The sequence below is a fragment of the Rhinopithecus roxellana genome, chromosome 1 (assembly GCF_007565055.1).
Source record: "Rhinopithecus roxellana isolate Shanxi Qingling chromosome 1, ASM756505v1, whole genome shotgun sequence".
NCBI classification, from domain to species: Eukaryota; Metazoa; Chordata; class Mammalia; order Primates; family Cercopithecidae; genus Rhinopithecus; species Rhinopithecus roxellana.
The window spans coordinates 144048186-144071116 of record NC_044549.1 but is presented as its reverse complement, the minus strand read 5'-3'; the positions used below and the strand labels follow the sequence as shown (position 1 = coordinate 144071116).

Genomic DNA, 22931 nt, shown 5'->3' with positions numbered 1-22931 from the left:
GGCATCAATCAATCTCTTAGATTGTCTCATCAATAAAACAACATTTAAAAGCAGGATCTCAGTGTATTTTCTTCCTATAAGCTGGTAGTTTACTTTTGATTTCTGAAAATAAGAAACTACTCTGACAAATATCAAAACAATTTCTTCTTTACATTTAAGAATGTAGAATTAGAAACAAATTGTAAATGACAAATTTTCTTTCTCAAAGTAATATAAGCAATCAACTACATACTTTTCTGCACATTGATAATGCCAATATCCACTGGGGAAAGAGACAAGAAATATGGCTAGGTTATGAAATTTGGCCCAGAAAGTACAATTGTATGATGTCGCTGGCAGTTCTGTTATCCATTGTTCACCCATTAGCTTGTTAAGTTTGAAAATGAAACCATGTTTTAGCCATACCTTCAGTTAAAATCTAGTAGTTTATTTTTACTAAAAAATCCTAACTTTTTTGAAGAAGCATGATGCTTTGATTAATATGTTGTTTATTAATTCTATCATATGCCAACTTGAATAAATTAGTTAAATGTACAATTAAGGTAACTGATCTTTTATACAAGCTTAAAAACACAAATGCATTAACTTTTACCACATAATTCTTGTTTTATCAGTGACTCCCACCCTCTGGGACTAGAATTAATTCATTCATGTCTTCATACTATATATATCATACACTGTGGTTGGGAAATCGTGTGGCAGTGAAGAAGGTGGAGCTCTAAGTCTTAGCCCCAGTTATGGCACCTCTAAGTAGGAATAATAATAATGAATTCCTAGTGCTGTTATGAAGATCTATTCAAAATTTAATGTATGTATAGCACATGGGATAATTTAATGTATATATAGCACATTTATATTCAATAAATGTTAATGCCCTGCTAAAGGGTTTGGGGAATAGAAGAATTATAAATTGAGTCGTCATGTCAGCAATGATGGTTTTCTGAGAATTTAGCCAAACTCGTGTGTGTGTGTGTGTGTGTGTGTGTGTATGTGTGTGTGTAAGGCTTTGGAGATGTTCATAATTACTAATATTAGTGATCTCTACCAGGGTGGCTAGTTGCTAACTAGATAGTTCTTAAAGATTTCTTAGGGGCCCAGAGAATAGGTGCAGGAGACTGTACCAGCAGAATGGTCTGAAACTCTCTGCTTCTATGACTGTTATCATCATAGCAGCAGATGCTAATTTTTGTCTTATAAAGAAACAACCATACACACTGTTTCAGTTGCTCTTCCTCAAAGGCACAAATATAAAACTGTCCTAAGTGAGCCTGGTGAAAGTAAAGTTTACCTCTTCCCAGAACCATGGCTCTTTCACATATACAAGAGCGACATTTCATCCATGTGAGTAATCCCAGCTTCTGTCTTGTCTTTAGCCGCTCGTAGTGCTGCTCTGTGAGCCAAATACCCCCATCCTGGACTTACTGGCGGAAAGTAATTCCACAGAAAGAAAGCAAAGATAACTTTTCAATCTAAAAAGGAACTTGCATAGAGCATCATTTAGTTGCTACAAACTCTTAGTTTGCATTAGATTCAATACTGAGTGGCGAAATAATTTACCATTGAGCTGTCTTTAGGGATATACATACATATGCATACACAGACACACATCTTCAAATTAGTGCTAATTTAGTTAATGTCTGGGCTTTATGCCTGGATTTGACACATAACATTTGTATGCCCTTAAGCCAGTCATGACCTCTCTCAGGGTTTGCATGAAGTACCAAAAAGATAATCCGTATGATGGCCATCTTCTTTACATTAGACAACTCTATTCAAGCATTAATTATTGCTGACGCATCTAGAACAGGAGGAATTCACAAGTATACACTTAATATAGATAGGGAAATATTAGGAATTTAGGAAATTTTACTTCATTATAAAACATAGAGCATAAAATAATTCTCATTTCCTTCAATGAAAAGTTTAATTACTATGGCTTTAATAAAATCTTTATTATTCCAATAAACAATGTGCTCCCATTCAAATATAGGCTTTCAAATAAAAACTATTTAATAGTGTTTTAAAGGTATGTCCTTTGATTTTTATTAATCTATATTATCTATAGGGTCTTTTTGAGGTAATAATTAGTGCTCATGCCTCTGTTAGAACTCCTCTTCTAATAAAGGTGAAAAGTATGAGCCATTAGAAAACATAATCTCATTCAGCTCTTCCTAGTACAATGTTTGTACATTTATTTTGCTATATCTATTTAACTACTAAGAAAATAACCAGTTATTAAATTGTCTACATTTGTTGTGGCAAGAGCCAGAAAGCTAATATACTCAGAATGTCCAGCTGATTATATCACTAGACACAACTTTAGACCTTTTGAAAATGTTCCTGTCTTCCTGAATTATTTTCAAAGAATATTCTGACAATCATTTCCTTTTGCCTAAAAAGCATGTTTTGCAGTTACAGTCGGTTCTAGTGAGCTGCCTGTCTATTTAGAAAAAGCATAAACTCTAAAATTTCCTTCAACTCTGAGCTTTATAAGATTTGGATTTAACCATAATTTATATGAAAAGTGAGCTCTAACCATAAGTGCAAAACTTTAAAAAAAAACCTTGATACTTGACAGGCATTTTTGCCATTAAGAAGAGATCATGTGCCATTGGCAACTTGAGTGTGCCAACATTCTTTTACAAATGTTTATTTTTTGCACAAAAGAATCCACGTGTATTATAGAAAATGAAGATAAGTCAAAAATTAAAATCATTTATAATGCCATCAGCCTTTCAGATTTATTTCTAGGCAGAAACAGAAATGACCACTTATTATTTACAAAATAGCATCATGATATACATACATATCTTTCTATGTGGCTTTTTCCACTTATATCATACCATAAAGCTATGCCTCTTATAATATACATTGGCCTTTATTACTATTTTTAATGACTGCACAATATTTTATAGCAAAGACATACAATTATTTATAATCCCATTATTAAAAATTTCAATCGTTCCCAAAGCCTTATAATTTTATATAAACAACCCAGCAACATATATATATATTCCTACATACACATCATTGCTAAGCTGTCCAATTATTTCCTAAGGGAAATTCTCTAGAAGCATAATTACTGAATCAAAGAATTTACATGTCCTGAAAGTTTTTAAAATATATTTTGCCAAATCCTCTTCTAAAAGGTTGAATCCATTTACATTCCCATCAACAAAGTAGGAGGTTGCCTGTACTCAAGACCCTCATAAAGGTGGGGTATTATTCTTCTTAAGACTTATCGATTGGTTGCTAAAGTATAGTTCTATTAAATAAGCCTAAATATTACTTACTTTCTGGAGGAAAGAGATATTTCTAAAGCAGACATTTTATCTTTCAGAATCTGCCAACCCTTAGAAATGTTGTTTATATTTTTGCCCCTCTTTCCAATAGCATATTTCATAATGAAATGAGGCAAGAAATACTTTCTTTTCTCCCACTCTGCAAATAAGAACTTGGCCAAGACAAAAGTCCCAGTTCAACATTATTGAGAAAGCACAATCCAACTTGGTCTGGGTATTTTCTCCTCTGTCAAAGGTTGTCAGTGGGTTAGCATTTCACTGACCCAAGGTTTACTGCCCTTAAGTCATTGGTGAGTATTTGTTTCCAGAAACTGAAAATCAATGTCAAATGGTAAGTTGTAAGCCACTGGGAGAAACACGTCCATCCATCCTTCCACCCATTAATTTCTTCATTAATAAATATATATTAAAGATGTATACCATATAAAGCAGCACAGCATAGGTATACTTATTTGTTCAGTCAACAAATGTTTATTAAGTGTTGGTTCCATGCCAGACAGTATTGTAAGTACTCATCACTAAATTTTTTAAAATTTTTTTATTTCCATAGGTTTTTGGGAAAGAGGTGGTATTTGGTTACATGAGTAAGTCTTTTAGTGGTGATTTGTGAGATTTTGGTGCACCCACCACCCGAGCAATATACACTGAACCCAATGTATAGTCTTTTATTCCTCAACCCCTTCCCACTCTTTTTCCCTGAGTCCCCCAAGTCCATTGTATCATTCTTATGCCTTTGCATCCTCATAGCTTAGCTTCCACTTGTGAGTGAGAAATACGATGTTTGGTTTTCTATTCCTGAGTTACTTCATTTAGAATAATAGTCTCCAGTTAAATTCAGGTTGCTGCAAATATCATTAATTCATTCCTTTTTATGGTTCAGTAGTATTCTATTGTGTGTGTGTGTATATACACTTGTTAATTGTGTGTAATATACACTTGTTAATTGATGGGCGTTTGGGTGGCTTCCACATTTTCACAATTTCAAATTGTGCTGCTGTAAACATGCTTGGGCAATATCTTTTAGGTAAAACGCCTTCTTTTCCTCTGGGTAGATACCCAGTAGTGGGATTGCTGGATCAAATGCCAGTTCTACTTTTAGTTCTTTAAAGAATCTCCACACTGTTTTTCATAGTGGTTGTACTAGTTTGCATTCCCACCAGCAATGTAGAAGTGTCCCCTCTTCACTACATCCATGCCAACATGTATTAGTTTTTGATTTTTTATTATGGTCATACTTGCAGGAGTAAGGTGGTATCACATTGTGGTTTTGATTTGCATTTCCCTGATCATTAGTAATGCTGAGCACTTTTTCATATGTTTGTTGGCCATTTGTATATCTTCTTTTGAGAATTGTCTATTCATGTCCTTAAGCCCACTTTTTGATGGGACTGTTTCTTTTTTTCTTGCTAATTTGTTTGAGTTCATTGTAGATTCTGGACATTAGCCCTTTGTCAGGTGTATAGAGTGTGAAGATTTTCTACCACCCTGTGAGTTGTCTGTTTACTCTGCTGACTGTTCCTTTTGTTGTGCAAAAGTTCTTTAGTTTAATTATGTCCCAGCTATTTATCTTTGTTTTTATTGCATTTGCTTTTGGGTTCTTGGTCATGAAATCCTTGCCTAAACCAACATCTAGAATGGTTTTTCCAATGCTATGTTCTAGAATTTTTATAGTTTCAGGTATTAGATTTAAGTTCTTGATCCATCTTGAGTTGATTTTTGTATAAGATGAGACATGAGAATCCAGTTTCATTCTCCTACATGTGACTTGCCAATTACCCCAGCACCATTTGTTGAATAGGGTCTTCTTTCCCGACTTTATGTTTTTGTTTGCTTAGTTGAAAATCAGTTGGCTGTAAGTATTTGGCTTTATTTCTGGGTTCTCTATTCTGTTCTGTTGGTCTATATGCCTACTTTTATACCAATACCATGCTGTTTTGTTGACTATGGCCATAAAGTATAGTTTGAAATCGGGTAACGTGATGCCTCCAGATTTGTTGCTTTTGCTCAGTCTTACTTTGGCCATGTGGGCTCTTTTTTGGTTCCATATTAATTTTAGGATTGTTTTTCCTAGTTTTGTGAAGAATGATGGTGGTATTTTGATAGGAATTGCTTTGAATTTGCAGATTGCTTTTGGTAGTATGGTCATTTTCACAATGTTACTTCTATCCATCCATGAGCACTGGATGCGTTTCTATTTGTTTGTATCATCTATGATTTATTTCACCAGTGTTTTATAATTTTCCTCGTAGGAGTCTTTCACCTCACCTCCTTGGTTAGGTATATTCCTAAGTATTTTATTTTTTCTTTTGCAGCTATCGTAAAAGGAGTTAAGTTCGTGATTTGATTCTCAGCTTGGTTGCTGTTGGTATATAGGAGAGCTACTGATGAGTGTACATTAATTTTGTATCTGGAAACTTTACTGAATTATTTTATCAGTACCAGGAGCTTTTTGGAGTAGTCTTTAGTGTTTTCTGGGTACAGAGTTATATCATCAGCAAACAGCAACAGTTTGACTTCCTCTTTACCAATTACTTTGAACAAGACGACAAGATCAATGCTCTTCGAATACATACACTTCAGTGTAGAGACTAGGTGTGCTGGTTACTAATAACACATGTTTTTAGGTTATAGAAATTAATAAGATTAAAAGCATCACATTAACTATTGCTTTTCCTAATTTTAAATGGCGTGTAGCCTTTAAGCATGCTGAAACATTCCATTAAAAGGTATTTTGTATGGACTAGATACCTTTCCATAATTTTGAAGTTGTCTGATTTTATTTCAGATCATTAGAATGCTGCAATGCTTTTTTTATCTACATGAAAAATTGCTCATAATAGGATCTCAAGATTTTATTTTCTTCATAAGCTGCTAGTTTTATCAACACTTCACCAAAATTAATATTTCTTTTGTCAGACATTTGGTATGATTTTTCTTTAATGTTCCATGACAGCTGAATGAGTACACGCTATCAAAATGCAGCCTTTTCCCCTATAACTATAATTACATTTAAAATTAACATGCTGGTTTCTCATGCTTCATTCTGGTGTACTTGCCTCAATTTCCCTTGGTTACAAAGCATATTGGTTATGAATATGTATTAGGGTTTGCTGTCAAATTCTGTGAACATCTCCTGGAGCAGAAGATTAGATATGTTATTGCAAAACAGATGCATCAGTTTATATCATCCCCTGCAATTTTTACTTACTAATGAACATTTATGAGGAAATGAACAACAGAACAGGGGAAATTAGTCTGCTAGTCAAGGTCCATAGCACTCTTTTTTCTTGCTTCAATAGATTTTAGTAGAATTTAATTTTCCTTTTTACTATACTATCAATTATTCAAGAGCTCATCAATTTGAATAAAGTTAAAGTTTTGTAACTAACAAAGACACAAACCTTGACTGAATTTAAGGTTTGGAATCAAACTCTCACAAGTCAAAAATTCAACATTTTGATTTCCTATCTAGCTGGTGAATTAGAAGTGAATCAAAGCTGGAGGAAAAACTCAATAAATCTTTCTCTTTTAAATAAAGATGATCATCACCCCTGAGAAATATAATTGTTCTTATTAATTTTCTCTAAGCCTGTGAAATTCTTCAATATCTGCTATGGATCTAAAGTGTAGTTTATCACTATCATCTTTTGTGCCTAGGCTAGAAACTTGGGGGAATAAAAGTGACCAGCGAAATGGTGCAGCCGACAGAGAGCTGAGTTACATTGATTTTCAGTTGGAAATCTCACTGTAGCAATAAAAAGATATTTTTTTTTTTTAAATTGCTGTTCCTTTTTTGGAGACCATGATTATGGCAAAGAAGTTTATGCATCCATAGGATCATAGATTCATACCATGTTGGAGCTAGAAGAAAGTTTAGAGAATCTACACCAAACCCTTCCTTTAAAAGGAAGAAACTGATGTTCAGGCTTATTAAGAAAAGACTTCTCTGAGGTCACATAGTTCACTATTGGCAGAAACAGACCTAGAACCAAGAATTTTCAATTCTTAACCACTTTTACCACACTTCAAATACACTGGCTTCAACAAAATCTGATTTTCTTTAGGATAACACAGTCATCAACAAACCAGAAAAATAAGAGGTTGGAATGTATACTCCCAAATAATCTCATACTGTTTTGATAAAAGCTATCTATCCAGAAGCCTAAAGCTTTATAATGATATACTTACATTTCACATATAAACTTTGAATCGATAAGATAAGCATAAAAAGTCAGAAAGATTCTAATCCAGGTTCTGAGGGGAGCCTTTTCACCAAACTATCAGCTCTTTCTTACTGTCACATCCTTCTCAAACCAAAGATCCAACTTCAACCAATCTCTGGTAATTATCTTCATTCTTTGGTTCTGCCATCCTTTCACCCCAGATATCTGGTAAAACACAGCACTGGAAAAGTATCCTCTCTGTGCCTATACCCAGGCTGCTGAACACTAATGGATAGGGCAGAATGATGTCACCACAACAAAATACATGATCTCCAACCTCAAATGTCCCTCTATAATACTAGGAATCCGTCCACGTTTTCTTGCTGAACTCTCACTCTTATTCTCTACTTCTTTTAAACTCCTACTTTATCATTTCCCTTCTCTTCCTAATAAAGAAATTTGACTCCTAACCCATAAGGAAAAGGAGCAAAAGATAGAGAATGAAAAGGGGGAGAAAGAAATGGAGGAATCAATTACGTAGAAATGTCCTCAATGTTTTTACACCCAAATATATAATGACCTGTATCTGCAGCCATCTCCTTCTCCCCTGTGACAGCAGAACTTCTGTGTTCTGGATACATCCTTCTCCTACCACCTAGAGAATCTCTTCTACTGTTATTCTCTCTTGTTCTCTATTGACTCCTTTTCATCAGCATTTAAACATGATCAAGTCATTCGAATTAACCATCTTCCCTTAACATTGCCATCTGCTTTTTTGCTACTGTCTCATCCTTCTTTCACTCAACTTGAAATAATCATGTTCTCACATTGTCTCAATTTCTTCACCTCCAGCTTACTCAACCTATTGCAATCTAGCAGCTGCACTGAAGCTGCTCTTAACAAGAAGACCAAAAATCCTGTGGCTAAACATTTCAATACACTTTTTTCTGGTTATCATCTGATAAACGTGAAAATGTACCAAGTTAATGTTTAGTGCCAAAATATCTTTGTTTGGGAAAATAACTTGAGATTCCCATTTAGTTGGAAAATGGAACCTGAGTTATGTGCAAGACCCCAATCAAGAAAGAACAGGGATCAAGCTACTGTAAAAAAAAAAAAAAAAAAAAAAAAAAAAAAAAAAAAAAAAAGAGGAAACTAGGAAACTAATTTGGTGTTTGTTTTTCTTGATTTTTTTATTCGATTAGACAGAGGGAGAGAGAAGGAAACGGTGGCTGAAATGGGAGGTGGAAAGGACGGGAGACTCCATGATGGCAGAGGGTTGCATAGTAATAAAGTGCCATTGAGAAAAACCCACAGGCAATATGGCTAAAATTATTTTAATAATGGGAGTATCTGCGTGTTTCTGACATATTTCCCACTCCAACCCACACACCTACTTCCCAAAAACCTTCAGTTTTATCTACTTGACTTGTAAATGCTTTCTGAATGGAAAGTCTTGAATAACTACATAAGTAGCTGAGTCTCAGGCATGTGTTAATTTGATAAAGAGAGATGGCAGCTGCAACGGAGGGCAGGCAGAGGTGATTTTACATTTGCAGAAATTTGGAAAGGGCTTTGGATTTCCAATATTATGGCATAAGGGTTAGAGCCAATGATTCCATCTCTCTAAGTTTGGAAGGCTCCCACCCATAAGTTATGTGTTTTTAATATGTATCTCTGTAGAATTTGCCTCTGTTGACTCTTCCCTACATCTAAGAACATTTGCTTTCCTTGGTTTACATTACACTGTGTTTCTCAGCAACACTTCTGATCACTCCTTCTCAGTATCTCTTGTAAGTACCACTTTTTCTGTGGTACTTACAGAAAGATAAGACAAAGATAAGATAGGATGAGGTATTAGCTTTTGGCCCTATGACCTGTTCCCTTCTCCCATCATATGCCCTAGCTGATTTATATGACCCAATTTCTTAGGCTTCAAATATGGTCTAATTGCTGAGAATGCCCACAGAAATATCTTTATCTAGACCTCTCTTCTGAGCCCTAAATCTTTATATCCTATTTCCCTTCTGGATATATTAACTTGGAAGTCCTGTATAGATAATTCAAATCAACATGTCTAAATAACAATTCATTTTCCCTCAGAAATAATCTTTTTTCCTCTTTTCCTTAGATTTAAATATTTTCAGAATTAAACACTGGGGGAAAACACAGCCTACAGGTCCATGAATATGACAGAGGTTGAATGAACCAAACTACATTTAACAAAACAGTATAATACAGCTGTTAAACAAATGAAAATACTCTCTCTCAACTTATATGGAGATACATTGTTAATGAAATACAATTAAAATGCCACAGAGAATAAATGTATGCTATGTTTTATGTGAGAGAGAAGGTAAAAAAAATACACATAGACAAACATGTATTTAAAACAACAGAACCACAGAAAAAAATTTTCAGAAGTTAATGAAAATTATTATCAATGCAGAATGAGAGGATGGGAAGAAAAGGATTGGGAAGATAATAACATTTTTCTAAATATGCATTTTTATACTGTTTTGACTTGAGAACCATAAAAATGTTTCATATAGTCAACAAAATAAAATCAAAACAAAGATTTTTTAAATTCTAAAATTTACTATGTATATATACTCACCTAACCATGTAAAAAGCTTATACAACCACACAATAAGATAAATTAATTTTAGTATCATCTATAAGCCCAGTTCTCTAACCCATGTGCCCTTAGTGCAATATAATGAAAAAAAAACCTACAAATAAGTCTCGGATTTTTCTTTAGAGTAGTATTGATGTAATAGTTCCAATACTATTTCATATACATTATAGAATAAAGCATATGAATAAACATTTTAATGCTGCTAGAACAAAGATTCAAAATGTGACAGCATGGAAATACAAATGATACAAGTATGGAGTGACAGAGGGAGAGGAAGATCCCTGTGGTATTTGTATTGAATTGGAAGTATTAGTATAAGTTCATTAGTTTTAAAAATATGTATAGTATACATATATCCTAGCTATGTCAACTGAAAGGACCTGGAAGCAATGACACCCCTAATAGCAATGAACACACTACTACCCAGATCCTGTTACTCTAAATACCATTCTCCAATAAATGGAACTGGGGATCTTTGGAGAAATGGCTGCTTCCAGGTCTTGGGCAGTAACATCATCTTGTGCCAGAAAGCAAAGCAGTAATAAGAGATTGATGAAAATATGTTAAAAGGATACAAGAGCTGGTTTGAAGGGGTCTCACACTAGCCAAATTTGGGGCATTTTGAGTATCATAAAATAATGACCATAATAGAAAACAGCACATTGAATAGAATAAACGAATCCATAAATCTGTGGTCAGACTCAAGGCAGAGAGAGAGAATGAAAGCGTGAAAGAGAAGAGGGGCAGAAGACTCTCTCTTACAGAAAGAAAAATGCCATACTGAAAATGAGGAAGAATCAATAGCATTTAAAAATTACCATTTTTCAACCTTCGGTACAGTCATTGTTTCCAGCAAAGATAATCAATCAGTAGTGAAACGAATGGATGAAATCTTGTTGAAGAATATTCACAATATACTATAAAAGTATCAGCCTACAAGTTCCTTTACAATGGATCACTCTGGTGGATCCACTTCAGTCAAGGGATCCAACTTATAGCATCACCAGTAATGGGACAAATTGACATAATGGGACTCTCGATGCCATACAAGAAGTGGAGATAACTATGTAGTATTCTCTCCAAAAATGATGAAGGTGAATCTAACAGTAAAGAATCAATAAGAAAATCCAGATTATGGGATGTTCTAAACAACTGGCATGAATTTTTCAAAAATTTTTATGTCATGAAAGACAAGAAAAAGTGGGGGACTCCTCAAGATTAAAGGAAACTACAGAGATGTGTCAACTAAAGCAAATGTATAATTCTGGATTGGATCTGTGATTTTAAAAAGATCTATATAAAAGACATTACTGGGACGAGAGGGGACATTTTAATATCAACCTTTGCATTATGTAATGTATAAAGTTGAATTTCCTGAGTATAAAAATGGCATTATGGTTATCTAGAAGAATGCCTTTGTTCCTAGGGAAGTTTACTTAAAATATAGCCCTCCATAAGGGAAGGCCTGGGTCTAAGCAGCTTTTAACTGCCACAGGGTAGACATTCAATAAATATCTGTTGTAAGAATGAGTAAATGATAAATATATTGTAAATATTCTTTTCTATATTGAGAAAGAGATCTTTATCTGTTTTACTGATAATAGCAAGTTTGGGGAGGGGGTCATAATAGTGAATGATAGCCAAGATTATAGAATAATAATGTATAAAATAACTTTGGGAAATTATAAACAAGTTAAAATAGAATTAAATTGTTCACTAGAGAAAAGAAACAAAAACTGGCTACCAGACCATGTTGGACAATGTTCTGGCTCTGCAAATAACCCAACAGAAAAGGAAAAATCCCACCCCTACCACCTTTTTTTTTGTTTGTTTGTTTGTTTGTTTTGGATTTCTGTTCATCACCTGTAAAATAAAGACAGCATAGTGGTGGTTCTCTATGTTCTCTCTCTTAATGCTAAAATTCAATGGAAGGAAGTTAATGCTCTGAGTAGAAGGACATAGTATCTATAAAAGTCACTGCTTTTAAATTCAGTACTCTTAATTTCAGCATTGCTAGACATACATTTAGAAATAGTACCACGGAGTCTTTAGGTTGTGAAGATATACCAGCATTTTAGGAATGTTTATGTTTGCATTGAATTATGGTATGGATAAGGTGTCCACAAATCCATTTGCTATAACTTACCCCACTACAATCACAGTTTTCTTTTTCTATAACCTCTACACCACACAAATATGTACTTTTTTTATTTTAGAATATGATTATGCACTATTAAGTGATTTTCTTGTTTTCACTCAACATCAAATCTTGGCAATCTTACGTAAGTCTCCCTTATTCTTTTTAATAGCTGAGTAATAGGAGTATACCATAATTTATCTATTCATCCAATTGATGAATATTTGGGTTGTAAGTGATATTACACTTACCAGTTTGTAAGTGATATTACAGTCATACTTTTGCATGTATTTTCTTCTGTACTTCAGAATGTATTTGGGGTAGCTTGGAGGATTAGAATTGCTGATTAAAAAGTATACATGTGGTACATTTTATATTTGATATATAATGGCAAATTGCCTTCCAGAAAAGCTTTGTCAATTTACAATCTTAGTAAGAGTGCCTATTCCCCTGGTTCTTTGCCATCAGTGAATGTTATTGATCTTTTTAATATTTGCCAATCTGATGATTGTTAAAAGAATGTCTTCTTTCTTGATTAGAGTATCAAATCAAATTCTTAACGAGTTTGGGTACCTTTTCACATGATTAGCCGCTATTTATATAAACAGTGCTATACAGCACTGTTTCTTGAATACATAAAATATAATAATGTATGTAAATATGTTCTACATAAAACAAAGCTATATGTGATATGTATATGTGTATATATTTGTAAAAATGCATTTAAAATATATCAGAAATTATTAAAAGTAGTTACCCAGGGGAGTATCATGACAGAGGGTGGGCCATGCTAAGGCAGAAATTTCATGTTTAACTTGGATTTTTTACCATGAGAATAATGTGTTACTTATATCTATTTTATTCTATTTTATTTATGTATTTAATTTAATTTTTTTATTTTTATTTTTAGTTTTGAGATTGAGTCTCACTCAGTCACCCAGGCTGGAGTGCAATGGCTCATTGCAACCTTCGCTTTCCAAGTTCAAGCGATTCTCCCGCCTCAGCCTCCCAAGTAATTGAGATTACAGATACCTGCCATCATACCTGGCTAGTTTTCATATTTTTGTAGAGATGAGGTTTTACCATGCTAGCCAAGGTGGTCTTGCACTCCTGACCTCGGGTAATCTGCCTGCCTTGGCCTCTTAAAGTTCTGCGATTACAGACAAGAGCCACCATGCCCAGCTTTATTTATTTTAATAATACAAGGATTGCTAAATAGGAATTATAAAAATAAATGAAATTTTATATGGCTAACTATACCCTCCTTTTTTGTTTGTTTGCTTCTTCTCCTTCTACTTCTGGAAAATAACTCAGCTGCTTTATTCCTTGTATCAACTCCAGCTGTTTCTCCACCGCCTTGAAGAATTTTGTAAGGTCCAGTCTTAAACAGTCTGTTCTCTTCTCCAGATATCTCATCTCATGTTCTCTCTCCTCCAGAATCTATGTTGCGATTCTCTCACACTCAATTGTCTCTCATAGCCTGCCTGGGACTTCTATTTGACTTTAAACAAATAATGGCATTGCGCTAATCAGAGCATCTATGATGAAAGCAACCAAAGGAACATATAGGAAGTTATAAGAAGAGAAAACAGGGTCAAGGTAGGGCGCTAATCCTGCCTGCATGGTAAGAGAAGGCTTTCCTAAGGCAGTGGTATTTACAAGCATGTGAGTAGGTGTTAGCTAGGAAATTGCTGGGGATGGGAGAGAAATACTCCAGACTGAGGCACCAGCATCTGGTAGGCCCTAAAACAAAAGTAAGTAAAATACGATCAGCATGACTGAAACGCTCTGGGTAATGGTCCAGGTCAGATAATTTTGTGGTGGACTTGCTGGAACCATAAATCCATACTAAACACCTGTGTGTGTGTTGGGAGTTGAGAGGAGGGGAGTTGCACCAGAAGGAAGAAGGAAGGATTCCCCTGAAAGGAATAGATCTTCCCATTCTTTACAGTCCTACGAAGGGAACATGGAAAAATAGGTCTTAGACTAGAATGAAGAGAAATATTTTCTGCTATCTCTGGGACAAAGAATCAGTTTGGTCTCTGGGTTCTAAGACATGGGCAGTCTGATGTGTATGCAAGGGGCTTGAGGAGCTGAGAGCAGCTCCTTGGTCACAAATATATGTCCAGAAGTGAGGAAGCAGAACAAGTTAGTATGAAGTCATGAGAAAGGGTTGGAAGTAGCATTGTCCAGTGGAACTTTCTGCAATAATGAAAATGTTCTATATTCTTTGCAGTCCAGTATAGTAGCCACTAGCCACATGTGGCTACTGAGTACCTGAAATGGCTCGTGCTTGTGAGGAACTGAACTTTATTTTATGAAATTCTTATTTTATTTAAATAACCAAACATAGCACATATTGAAGAGTACACATCTGTAGCAAAACTAGTGTGATAATTTGGCCTTGGGTGTATTGAGAAGATTAGAGAAAGGTGTATGCATGCACACATGGAAAGTGAAGCAGTAGAGGAAAATGTTTTTGGTAATGCCTCGACAGAGATGTCGGTGCCTAGAGAATCAGGATTTCATGATAGTCACATCCATAGAATGTTGGTGAGACATGATGAAGGGAGAAAAGACCCCAAGGGACTTTTTCCTGCACAAGTATGAGGCAGAGCCTTGGGAAAAGGTCAGAAATCACTAAAGGACAGTTTAGAGGCTTCCTATTTCTAGCAGTAGAGCTGGGGGTGTCTTGTGTCATCATTAATATGTTATACTTGGCAAAATATGACAAAAATGATGCCAAAATGCCACAAATAATGGTTCTTTCATTCTTTTATTCATTTTCCTTGTTTAACTCTCAGGAAAATTTCAAAAGTAGCAGTGCCCTTAGTTCACAGGTCTGGCTAAGCTGATGCACTACACATGAACAGCAATAGACATCTTTGCTTTCTTTCTCCTTCCCTCCTCTGTAACAAGCTTTTCTTGGTTGTCCTCACTTCTCCAGTTTTGGCCAAAGCTCAAGGTTAAAACACTTGTTTACTAAAAGCACTCTTCATCACACACTGATCCAGATTAATTTTTATAAGTGCCTGTTTTAAAAGTACACAGGTTTGAAAAGGCAGGAAACTGTTAGAACTTGTCACAAAATTCAGCACAAAGGCAGCAGGATTCGGGAAGGCAAATTTTTCATTTGTAGTGAGATACACCTTCACTTCCTTGAGTTTTGGTGATGACGCCATTTGCTATCATTATTCATGAATTTTAAGAAATCAGATAAAACCACCACAGAATTCCTCTGCCATTTTTAATTGTGCCACCTGCGGTGGTATTGGATTTGTCTTCATGCTATCACTTAATGTTTTCTGCTGCCATTAAAAATAGGTATTTTGATTACACTAAAAGTGATGGGTGAGAAATGCTATGACCTGCTGTCTTTGTTCAACAGAGGATGAATTGACTGAGGCAGCAAAATGCACTATTTACTATATACAGGTGAGACTAAGCTTCACCTGTTTACCTTCTCACAGGTCTCCATTGAGATGCCTTTAGAAAGAAAAAAGTATTTTTTAAAAAAGGAATTGGTTATTATTTTCTTTTCATTCTTCCACCCTTTCCCTACATTGATTTCATTGTAGCTGTTGTTGACTATTTGCTGATTATGCATTAGCTCCAAGTTAGCAGAGCATACGGCCTGTGCACTATTAATTTAACATGCATTTTGTTTAGGAAATCTTTATCCTATTGGATTCGTGCTCCTTAGAGCAACGTGCCAAAGGAAGGTTACCTTGTGGCCAGTGGAAGTCATGCCATATATGGACTCCAAAGTTGACAATCTGCCTCTGAGTTTTGGCTCTGTCCATGGGGGAATTCAATTGAATATTTTTAGTCCTTCATCTCCTTATTTGTAAATAGGAAGTAAAAATGTATGCCATGCCTATGTTTCAGCCTGGTAAAGGATCAAATAACATGATGCCAACATAAGTGCTTTATAAAATCTTACTATACTTGAAAGATATTAAATTTTTATTCAGCATTTTTACCTACACTGATTTTCAGAAAGAATTTTAGTTCAGTTACAACAGAAGATACATAGGCAATAGGACTGACTATTAAAGATAAAAGAACAAGAATCATATAATAAAAATAGCAGATAATTGTCCCAGAAAACCTAAGTTAAGCATAGTTGTAACAGTTGAACACTAAATTTAGCTTTGAACTTCCTGGCAGCTAAGACAGAACACAAAATACAGTTAGACACAAAAGTCTCCACAATTTACAAACTGAAGCATGCTGGTTCATTAGGAGAGAAGAAAGTTTTCCTTCCACAAAATTCTAAGAGGATCACGGGTGAGATCATTATCTGGGCACACAGCTGTCCCTATTTGCCATACAACTTGAAGTAACTTGAAGTTACATGTAGACATTTGACTGAGTGCTAGCCAATGGGATGTGAGCTGGACCACAAAAATTCCCCCGTGCTCCCCACTGCTACCAGCTGATGCATGGCTTGTGTAGAAGGCAGAAGGTGGGAACAACCTGAGACCTGAATCCCTGCTTGCAATTGCTTGCCCATTAGAAATACCTGCTTTTTACTTTATATGAACAGGAAATAATACCTCTGTCATGTTGCAGATGTTATATATTTTACACAGTTTGCATACACTATAAAAAATATTTTCTAATTCTCAACATTGTTGGATAGTATAATACCCAGCTTTATACCTTAACAGTTTTATCTAAGAAAAAATTTTAAATGAACTTTATGGACCATCTCATTTTATCAGAGACAAGAACATCTAAAGGTTCTGGGGAAAGGGAATGAAACAAAAATGGGTAATTTTATTTATGTGTTTGGGATGGTGGTGCCTGGGTCGAAAGGAAAGAAGAGATAAGAATAGTTTTGGAGTATGAGACATGGCTAGGAAGACCTGTTCATTTGGGTACCTTAGTAGTGAAGGTACAATGGGCAATGTGAAGGCCTAGAGAAGGATGAGTCCTCCATAAATTTGGAGGAAGCTTGACAGTTCAAAAAGAAGGACAAGTAAAAAAAAGACAAGAAAGGGCCCGATCTGACTTTCTATATTCCTGTAGAGCCTAACTTTCCTGGCAGGACATCAACATTCTCAGCTTTGTCTTGAAGCAAACAAGCACAGTTCATAGACCCTGCTGTAGAATGCTTTCTAAAATTCCCAAGATACTGTTCAGATGTTTTGGGAATTTTATAAAGATAATCAAGGATGAGAATATCAAAATTCTTTAAATGTAATTGTATTATCCATTAAGCACAATTCTAGAACTTGTAGAATTGACTACTGAACTTCTCTGGTCTTTTGAGATTCAGTTTGAATAAGTGCATTGGGTTTAGATCTCATTCACCTCCAAAACACATTTGTTTTAAGAATTCTCACCGAACAGTCTCTGGGGCATTCTTTCTAGGATTTTTACTATGCCTTTCTTACACTAAACTATTTGGCCCTTCCTACTTTAAGGATAAATACTTCACATTTTACATGTGGCTTAGGAGGTTTCACTTCTAGCTATAGTTAAAGCTAAAGATTTAGCAGGGCTTGGCCAAATGATAGCGCAGAGCTGACAGGGTAGGGCCAGCCCCCAGCTCTCAGCTTACAATCAGGCCAGAACAGATGTGCCAGGAGAAGATACAGACACAGTTGATGATAAAGGCAGTTCAGGACCTGACGCGGAGAGCCCAGGAGCACAGGGCAAACAGGAGCAATTAATCTAGGATCAAGGCCTAATGTTAAACCATTGTTGATATACAGAGATCAACAACGGATAATGTAAAAAAAGAAATACTCAGATACCTACATAGCCAGACTCTCTTTACTCTCAGTAAATATCAGGACCCACGGCTTTCCCAAAATTCCATTTTCCTTAGATCAAAATTTCTACTTCTCCCCACTCCTACAAAATCAGCAAACGACAACTACTCTTCCTCAAATAATAGTTGGCTTTTGTAGTTTCAAGGAAAATGTAAGATATGGTTGACATCAAAATAATATGAGCATCCAGAGACCATGTCATTTCTCTAAGTACTGTAAATGCTACAGGAAAGTTTGAGTAACAACCATTTTATGATTCCATGAATAATGCAAGTTTCTCTCCCTTCAGGCTGATATACGGCTTTTTTGACACCATCACTTAAAGGAAAATGAAATCCACAAGTTACTTTCCTGTCCTTCTACCTGGGTAACTTATTTGTTCCAAAGAAAATAATCAAGACATCAATTAGACTTTTTCCCTGCTAAGAAAATATGAAATGGGAGATGGAACAATTATGTTTTTTACTCTTCTATGTGAATTTATGTCTTTGCAACTCTTACTGCTTCTTTCCACCACTAACAGGAATGAAGACACATAGCAGCAAGTGTCACTTGAAGTTTAATTTCCTTTAAGAAATGTATGAATTAGAATCAAGGCACTGTCAGAGGTCACATGGTTTAACTTCTACTTACTAAATAAGTAATATCTAATGTTAATTGAGCACTTAATCTCTGTGGCATGCACTTTTTAAAGTGCTTTCCATATAGTACCTCTTTTAATCCTCATGAAAACTCTGTTATCCTCATGTTAGAAATAAAAGAAACTGAGACCCAGAGAGATTAAGTATTTGCACAGAGACACATTGTAAGTGTCAAAGCTGGGATTTAAGCTCGGGACATCTGACTCCCGGATCTGAAACACTGCATGATTCTGATCCATTTATACCATTGCACAATGAACATGAGCACTGCTTGCTTTATTCCTAAATGTAACTACTACAATTCATATGGTATGTGATATTTTATTTGGAAAGATATGTAAAACATTTACTGCATAATTTAAAGACCCAACTTCCTGTTTTTTCACTTAAGAATTGCCACTGCTATTTAAGGAGATGGACTTCACCTAATATCTGACAACTCTTCAACCCCAAACAAGCAGTCTGTGTAAAAAAAAAAAAAAAAAAAATGAAGATATAAGGGTATCTGGTGTCAGAATCTTGACATTTCTGAGAGCATGTCCTTAGTAATTGGACAACAAATCACTGCCTTTAGAGTTTGAAGTTGCAGGAATACTGTTGAGGACATTTTATTCTTTTACAAAAATCTATACCTATGGCCTCTGGGCCTAAAACTCATGACAGATGGACTGAATACCATTAAAATTGTCTAGTGCATCATTCTTCTTTAGGTGTCCATGCTGTGTTTGGAAATCATGTTGGCTCAAAGGTCTAACTTGTAGTACTGGCTGCACATTTGTCATGCGATTATTCCATTCACTGGCTGTTGAGTCTGCTAAAATGGATGAACTTCAGTCTTTTTTTTTTTTTTTTTGAAGGTACACCTGCAAAGGTCAATTTCTTTTTTTAAAAAAACTGTCTATGTTCATACAAGCTCTGAATTACCTTCTCTTCTCTCCTTGGGTCCATTAGTTCCTGCTTTTCCAACTGGTAATGTCAAAGTAAGTGGTCTGGCCTTTGAAATGTTTAACATAAAATAAAATTAAATTAAAACTTGAGGTTGAATTTTCCAGTTTCACTTGGGTTCACTCAAGACTAATCTTTAGTTTGGAAAGAACAACCACCTCTAACCTTCTGTAGCAGTTTCACTAACACATCAACTTTATAATGTAGACTCTCCTAATGGGCCCTAGCATTCAAATTCTTTATGTTCTTAGCACCAGAACAAAACTGTCACATTTCTGTTCACTACAGAGTCAAAGCTGTCATAATCTGCTGTTACGTTTTACTGAATGTCCTCAAGCTGTCAAAATGTTTGCTATGTCTATCAAAATATGCCAAATTTACTTGGGGCACTGGGCATGAGCAGCAGCAGTGAAATCTTTCAGATAAATGAGGTTGGGTGAATAGCAAATATATGAAGGTTAAAATGAGAAAAGTGTAGGACAGAGCATGTCTTGCTACTAAATATGATAAGTTCTATTATAAAGAAATAATTGATACTATTGGGACATCAATTTATCAATACAGGTGGAACCCAACTTGTTATATTCTTTCATGGATATCTAAAGATAAAAATGTGTGCCTATTACAGGCCAATATATTGTGAGCTTTTATTATGTTTTATTAATTCCCAGGTGGTATTCCAAAACATTTTCTATTTCAAATTAATATTTCAAGCACCCACAGACAATCTTAAGAAGCCCCTAGATCATATTTTAGCAAACATCATATAGTAGAAACGTTGGAGGCTCATGACTACCTAAATTCTATATCATGGAAGAGCACTTCTCTCTATCCATATTTGAAACTAAAAATCACTTTGATGTATGCTGTTCATTATGCGTAGCTGCAGAATTCAAAATTAATTGACTAAGAGAGAAAGAAGAAAATTATTCATGTTAGTTAAATTCCTACGGTTTATTTTTTATGTAGAGTTAAAATGAAAAGTTCTAATTTTGTTTTTATTGGCATTGTTCCAGGATTTACAAAATGAGTGGGAGACTCATCCCTCATAAGGGATCTTGAGACAACAAAGTGCTGAAATCAGCTTAGAAAAGGAGATGTGCCACTTAGGGTGAGTGAGACAGGAGGAAATTTTTGCAAACTGTGTATGCATATTTGCATTTGCTGAGTTCTATGACTGTATTAAATGCAAGAACAATAATTCCTGGAGGTCACCTTAGAGATCTGGCTTTCCTCACTTACAACCATAATTTTTTGTTTCCCCAAAATATATTGAACTCTGAGAAAAAAATTTTTTTGCAAGAGTAAATAGTTCTTTCTTGATAGTAATGAAATTCAGTGAAGCAATTTCAAACTAAAGAATATTATTTGACCCAAAGAACTGGGGGGCAAAGTTACCAAGCATATTGTGTTAAATCCAGGTCTAACCAATTATGTTTAATTCTCTGCTATAACCATTAAGTATATATTTTTAATGCTGAAAGAAAAATACCTCTGTGTTTTATTCTAGGCTCCTTCATGAACAACTCAAACTATCTGGTCAATAAGCTTCACACTTACCTCAAAGGCCTTCTGTATTTTTACAAAGTCACACACGCTGAGTTGGTTTTCAAGCAGGCCTGTGCCATAGTCTTCAAATGCAGTTACATCTTCTGTTCTCTCAGGGCTCATTGGCCCAGGCTGTGACCCTGTGTTTAACTCAAGTGCAGCTTTCTGGCAACTCATAATGGCTTCACGTTTTCTCAGCTACCTTCAACTGTTTCTATATGGTTGGATCTTTTTTTTCCTTCAACAGGTGCCTTTGAAAAGAAACTCAACTTAGCAATAGAATTCCAAAATGAAAGTACAAACCTTTCAAGGCGTACGATTAGGAGGCAAGCTGAGCTAGGAAATGAAAGCCCTCAACCACTTCACTTATTTGATTCCAGAGTTTATTTTCAAAATTTACAGTTGAATGGTTTTAAAATGGCATTTTTTACCCCTTCCTTATACTCTCTTTAACCTGGCTTGATTAAAAATGTGTAAAGCTTTCCCCACATTTATAGTAACTGACACAGAAAACAACTTCCAATCTTCATTTTAAATGCATTAGAAAATCACCTTCCCAAAAATCTCTTTGGCTAACCTTGCTTCCATTAACATGTTGTAGTTTTCAACTCCACTTTCTTGTCTGGAAGAGTTAGATGACAAAGCTGCAAAGTTTCCCTACCAATGAAGTACTTGACTCTGAAGGCCACCTTCCCAACAATGTGGAGTTGTTTGTTTCATCTGTTCTGATCCCTTTGTATGTTTCCTGGCAACCAACACAAAGCCAACTGAAACTTTCCCTTTCACTTCCCCCTCTCCAGCTAATGACTGAACTGAAAGTTTGAATATATAATGTAAATGTTGAAATTTTTTTTAACAAAAGGACAGTTCATTTCACTCATTTTTAATTAATTTTTTGTATTTAATTTATTCGTATTATTTAAGGACTTTTAACATTATATAGGACATATTTTATGAAACAATATGATTAGTCAAAGAAAAAAGCATGACATCCTGGAATTTTATGTTTTATACACAGAAAATGTTTTATTCTTATATAATAGGAATCAGTTTCTTATATTCTTTTTGTCTTAGTTTCTATGTACATAAAATAGAGATAATTCAAAAAAGCTCCCAACTTGTTGAAAATGTTATAAAAAACACAGCATAACATAATATGATAAATCTAATGATAAAATTGCTTGCAGTGTCATTACTGGTTCAGCTAATAATAATGAAAAGGAGGAGAAAAAGAAGAAATATTCACATTTTTTGAGTATTCACCATGTGCCAGGCACTAAAACTTTATGTCCATTGTCTTATTTAAGCTTCACAACAATCCTACAAGGCAGATATGATCATTATCCCCATTTTACTGATAAAGAAGCAAAAAGCCGGGCACAGGGGCTCACGCCTGTAATTCCTGCACTTTGGGAGGCTGAGGTGGGTGGGTGGCTTCAATTCAGGAGTTTGAGACCAGCCTGGGCAACATGATGAGACACTGTGTCTTAGTAAAAATACAAAAATAATCAGCCAAGCATGGTGGCGCATACCTGTGATCCCAGCTACGCAGGAGGCTGAGGTAGGAGGATCCCTTGAACCTAGGGGCAGAGGTTGCAGTAAGCCAAGATTGTGCCACTGCACTCCAGGCTGGGCAACAGAATGAGACTCTGTCTCAAAAAAGGAAAAAAAAAAAAAAAAAAAAGCAAAGAAAATGCCAAAGCTCACACAATTAGTAACACATGGAAGAGAAGAGAATGGCTCCCAAACTTCAAAGACTGCATGTATTAGTCTG

General features: G+C 35.2%; 1 protein-coding gene across 2 annotated transcripts in view; it reads right to left on the bottom strand.

Annotated features, from left to right (window-relative positions):
• Positions 1–21860, bottom strand: part of WDR49 (WD repeat domain 49) — a 198749-nt gene extending 176889 nt beyond the window's left edge. For both annotated transcript variants that reach the window (XM_030932047.1, XM_030932058.1), the window contains exons 1-2: positions 21735–21860; positions 21170–21408 (exon numbers count right to left, since the gene is read on the bottom strand). In XM_030932047.1, the coding sequence (XP_030787907.1) occupies positions 21170–21334 (165 nt within the window). In that variant the 5' untranslated portion in view covers positions 21335–21408; positions 21735–21860. The remainder of the gene's footprint in view (positions 1–21169; positions 21409–21734) is intronic.
• Positions 21861–22931: the final 1071 nt, after the last annotated feature.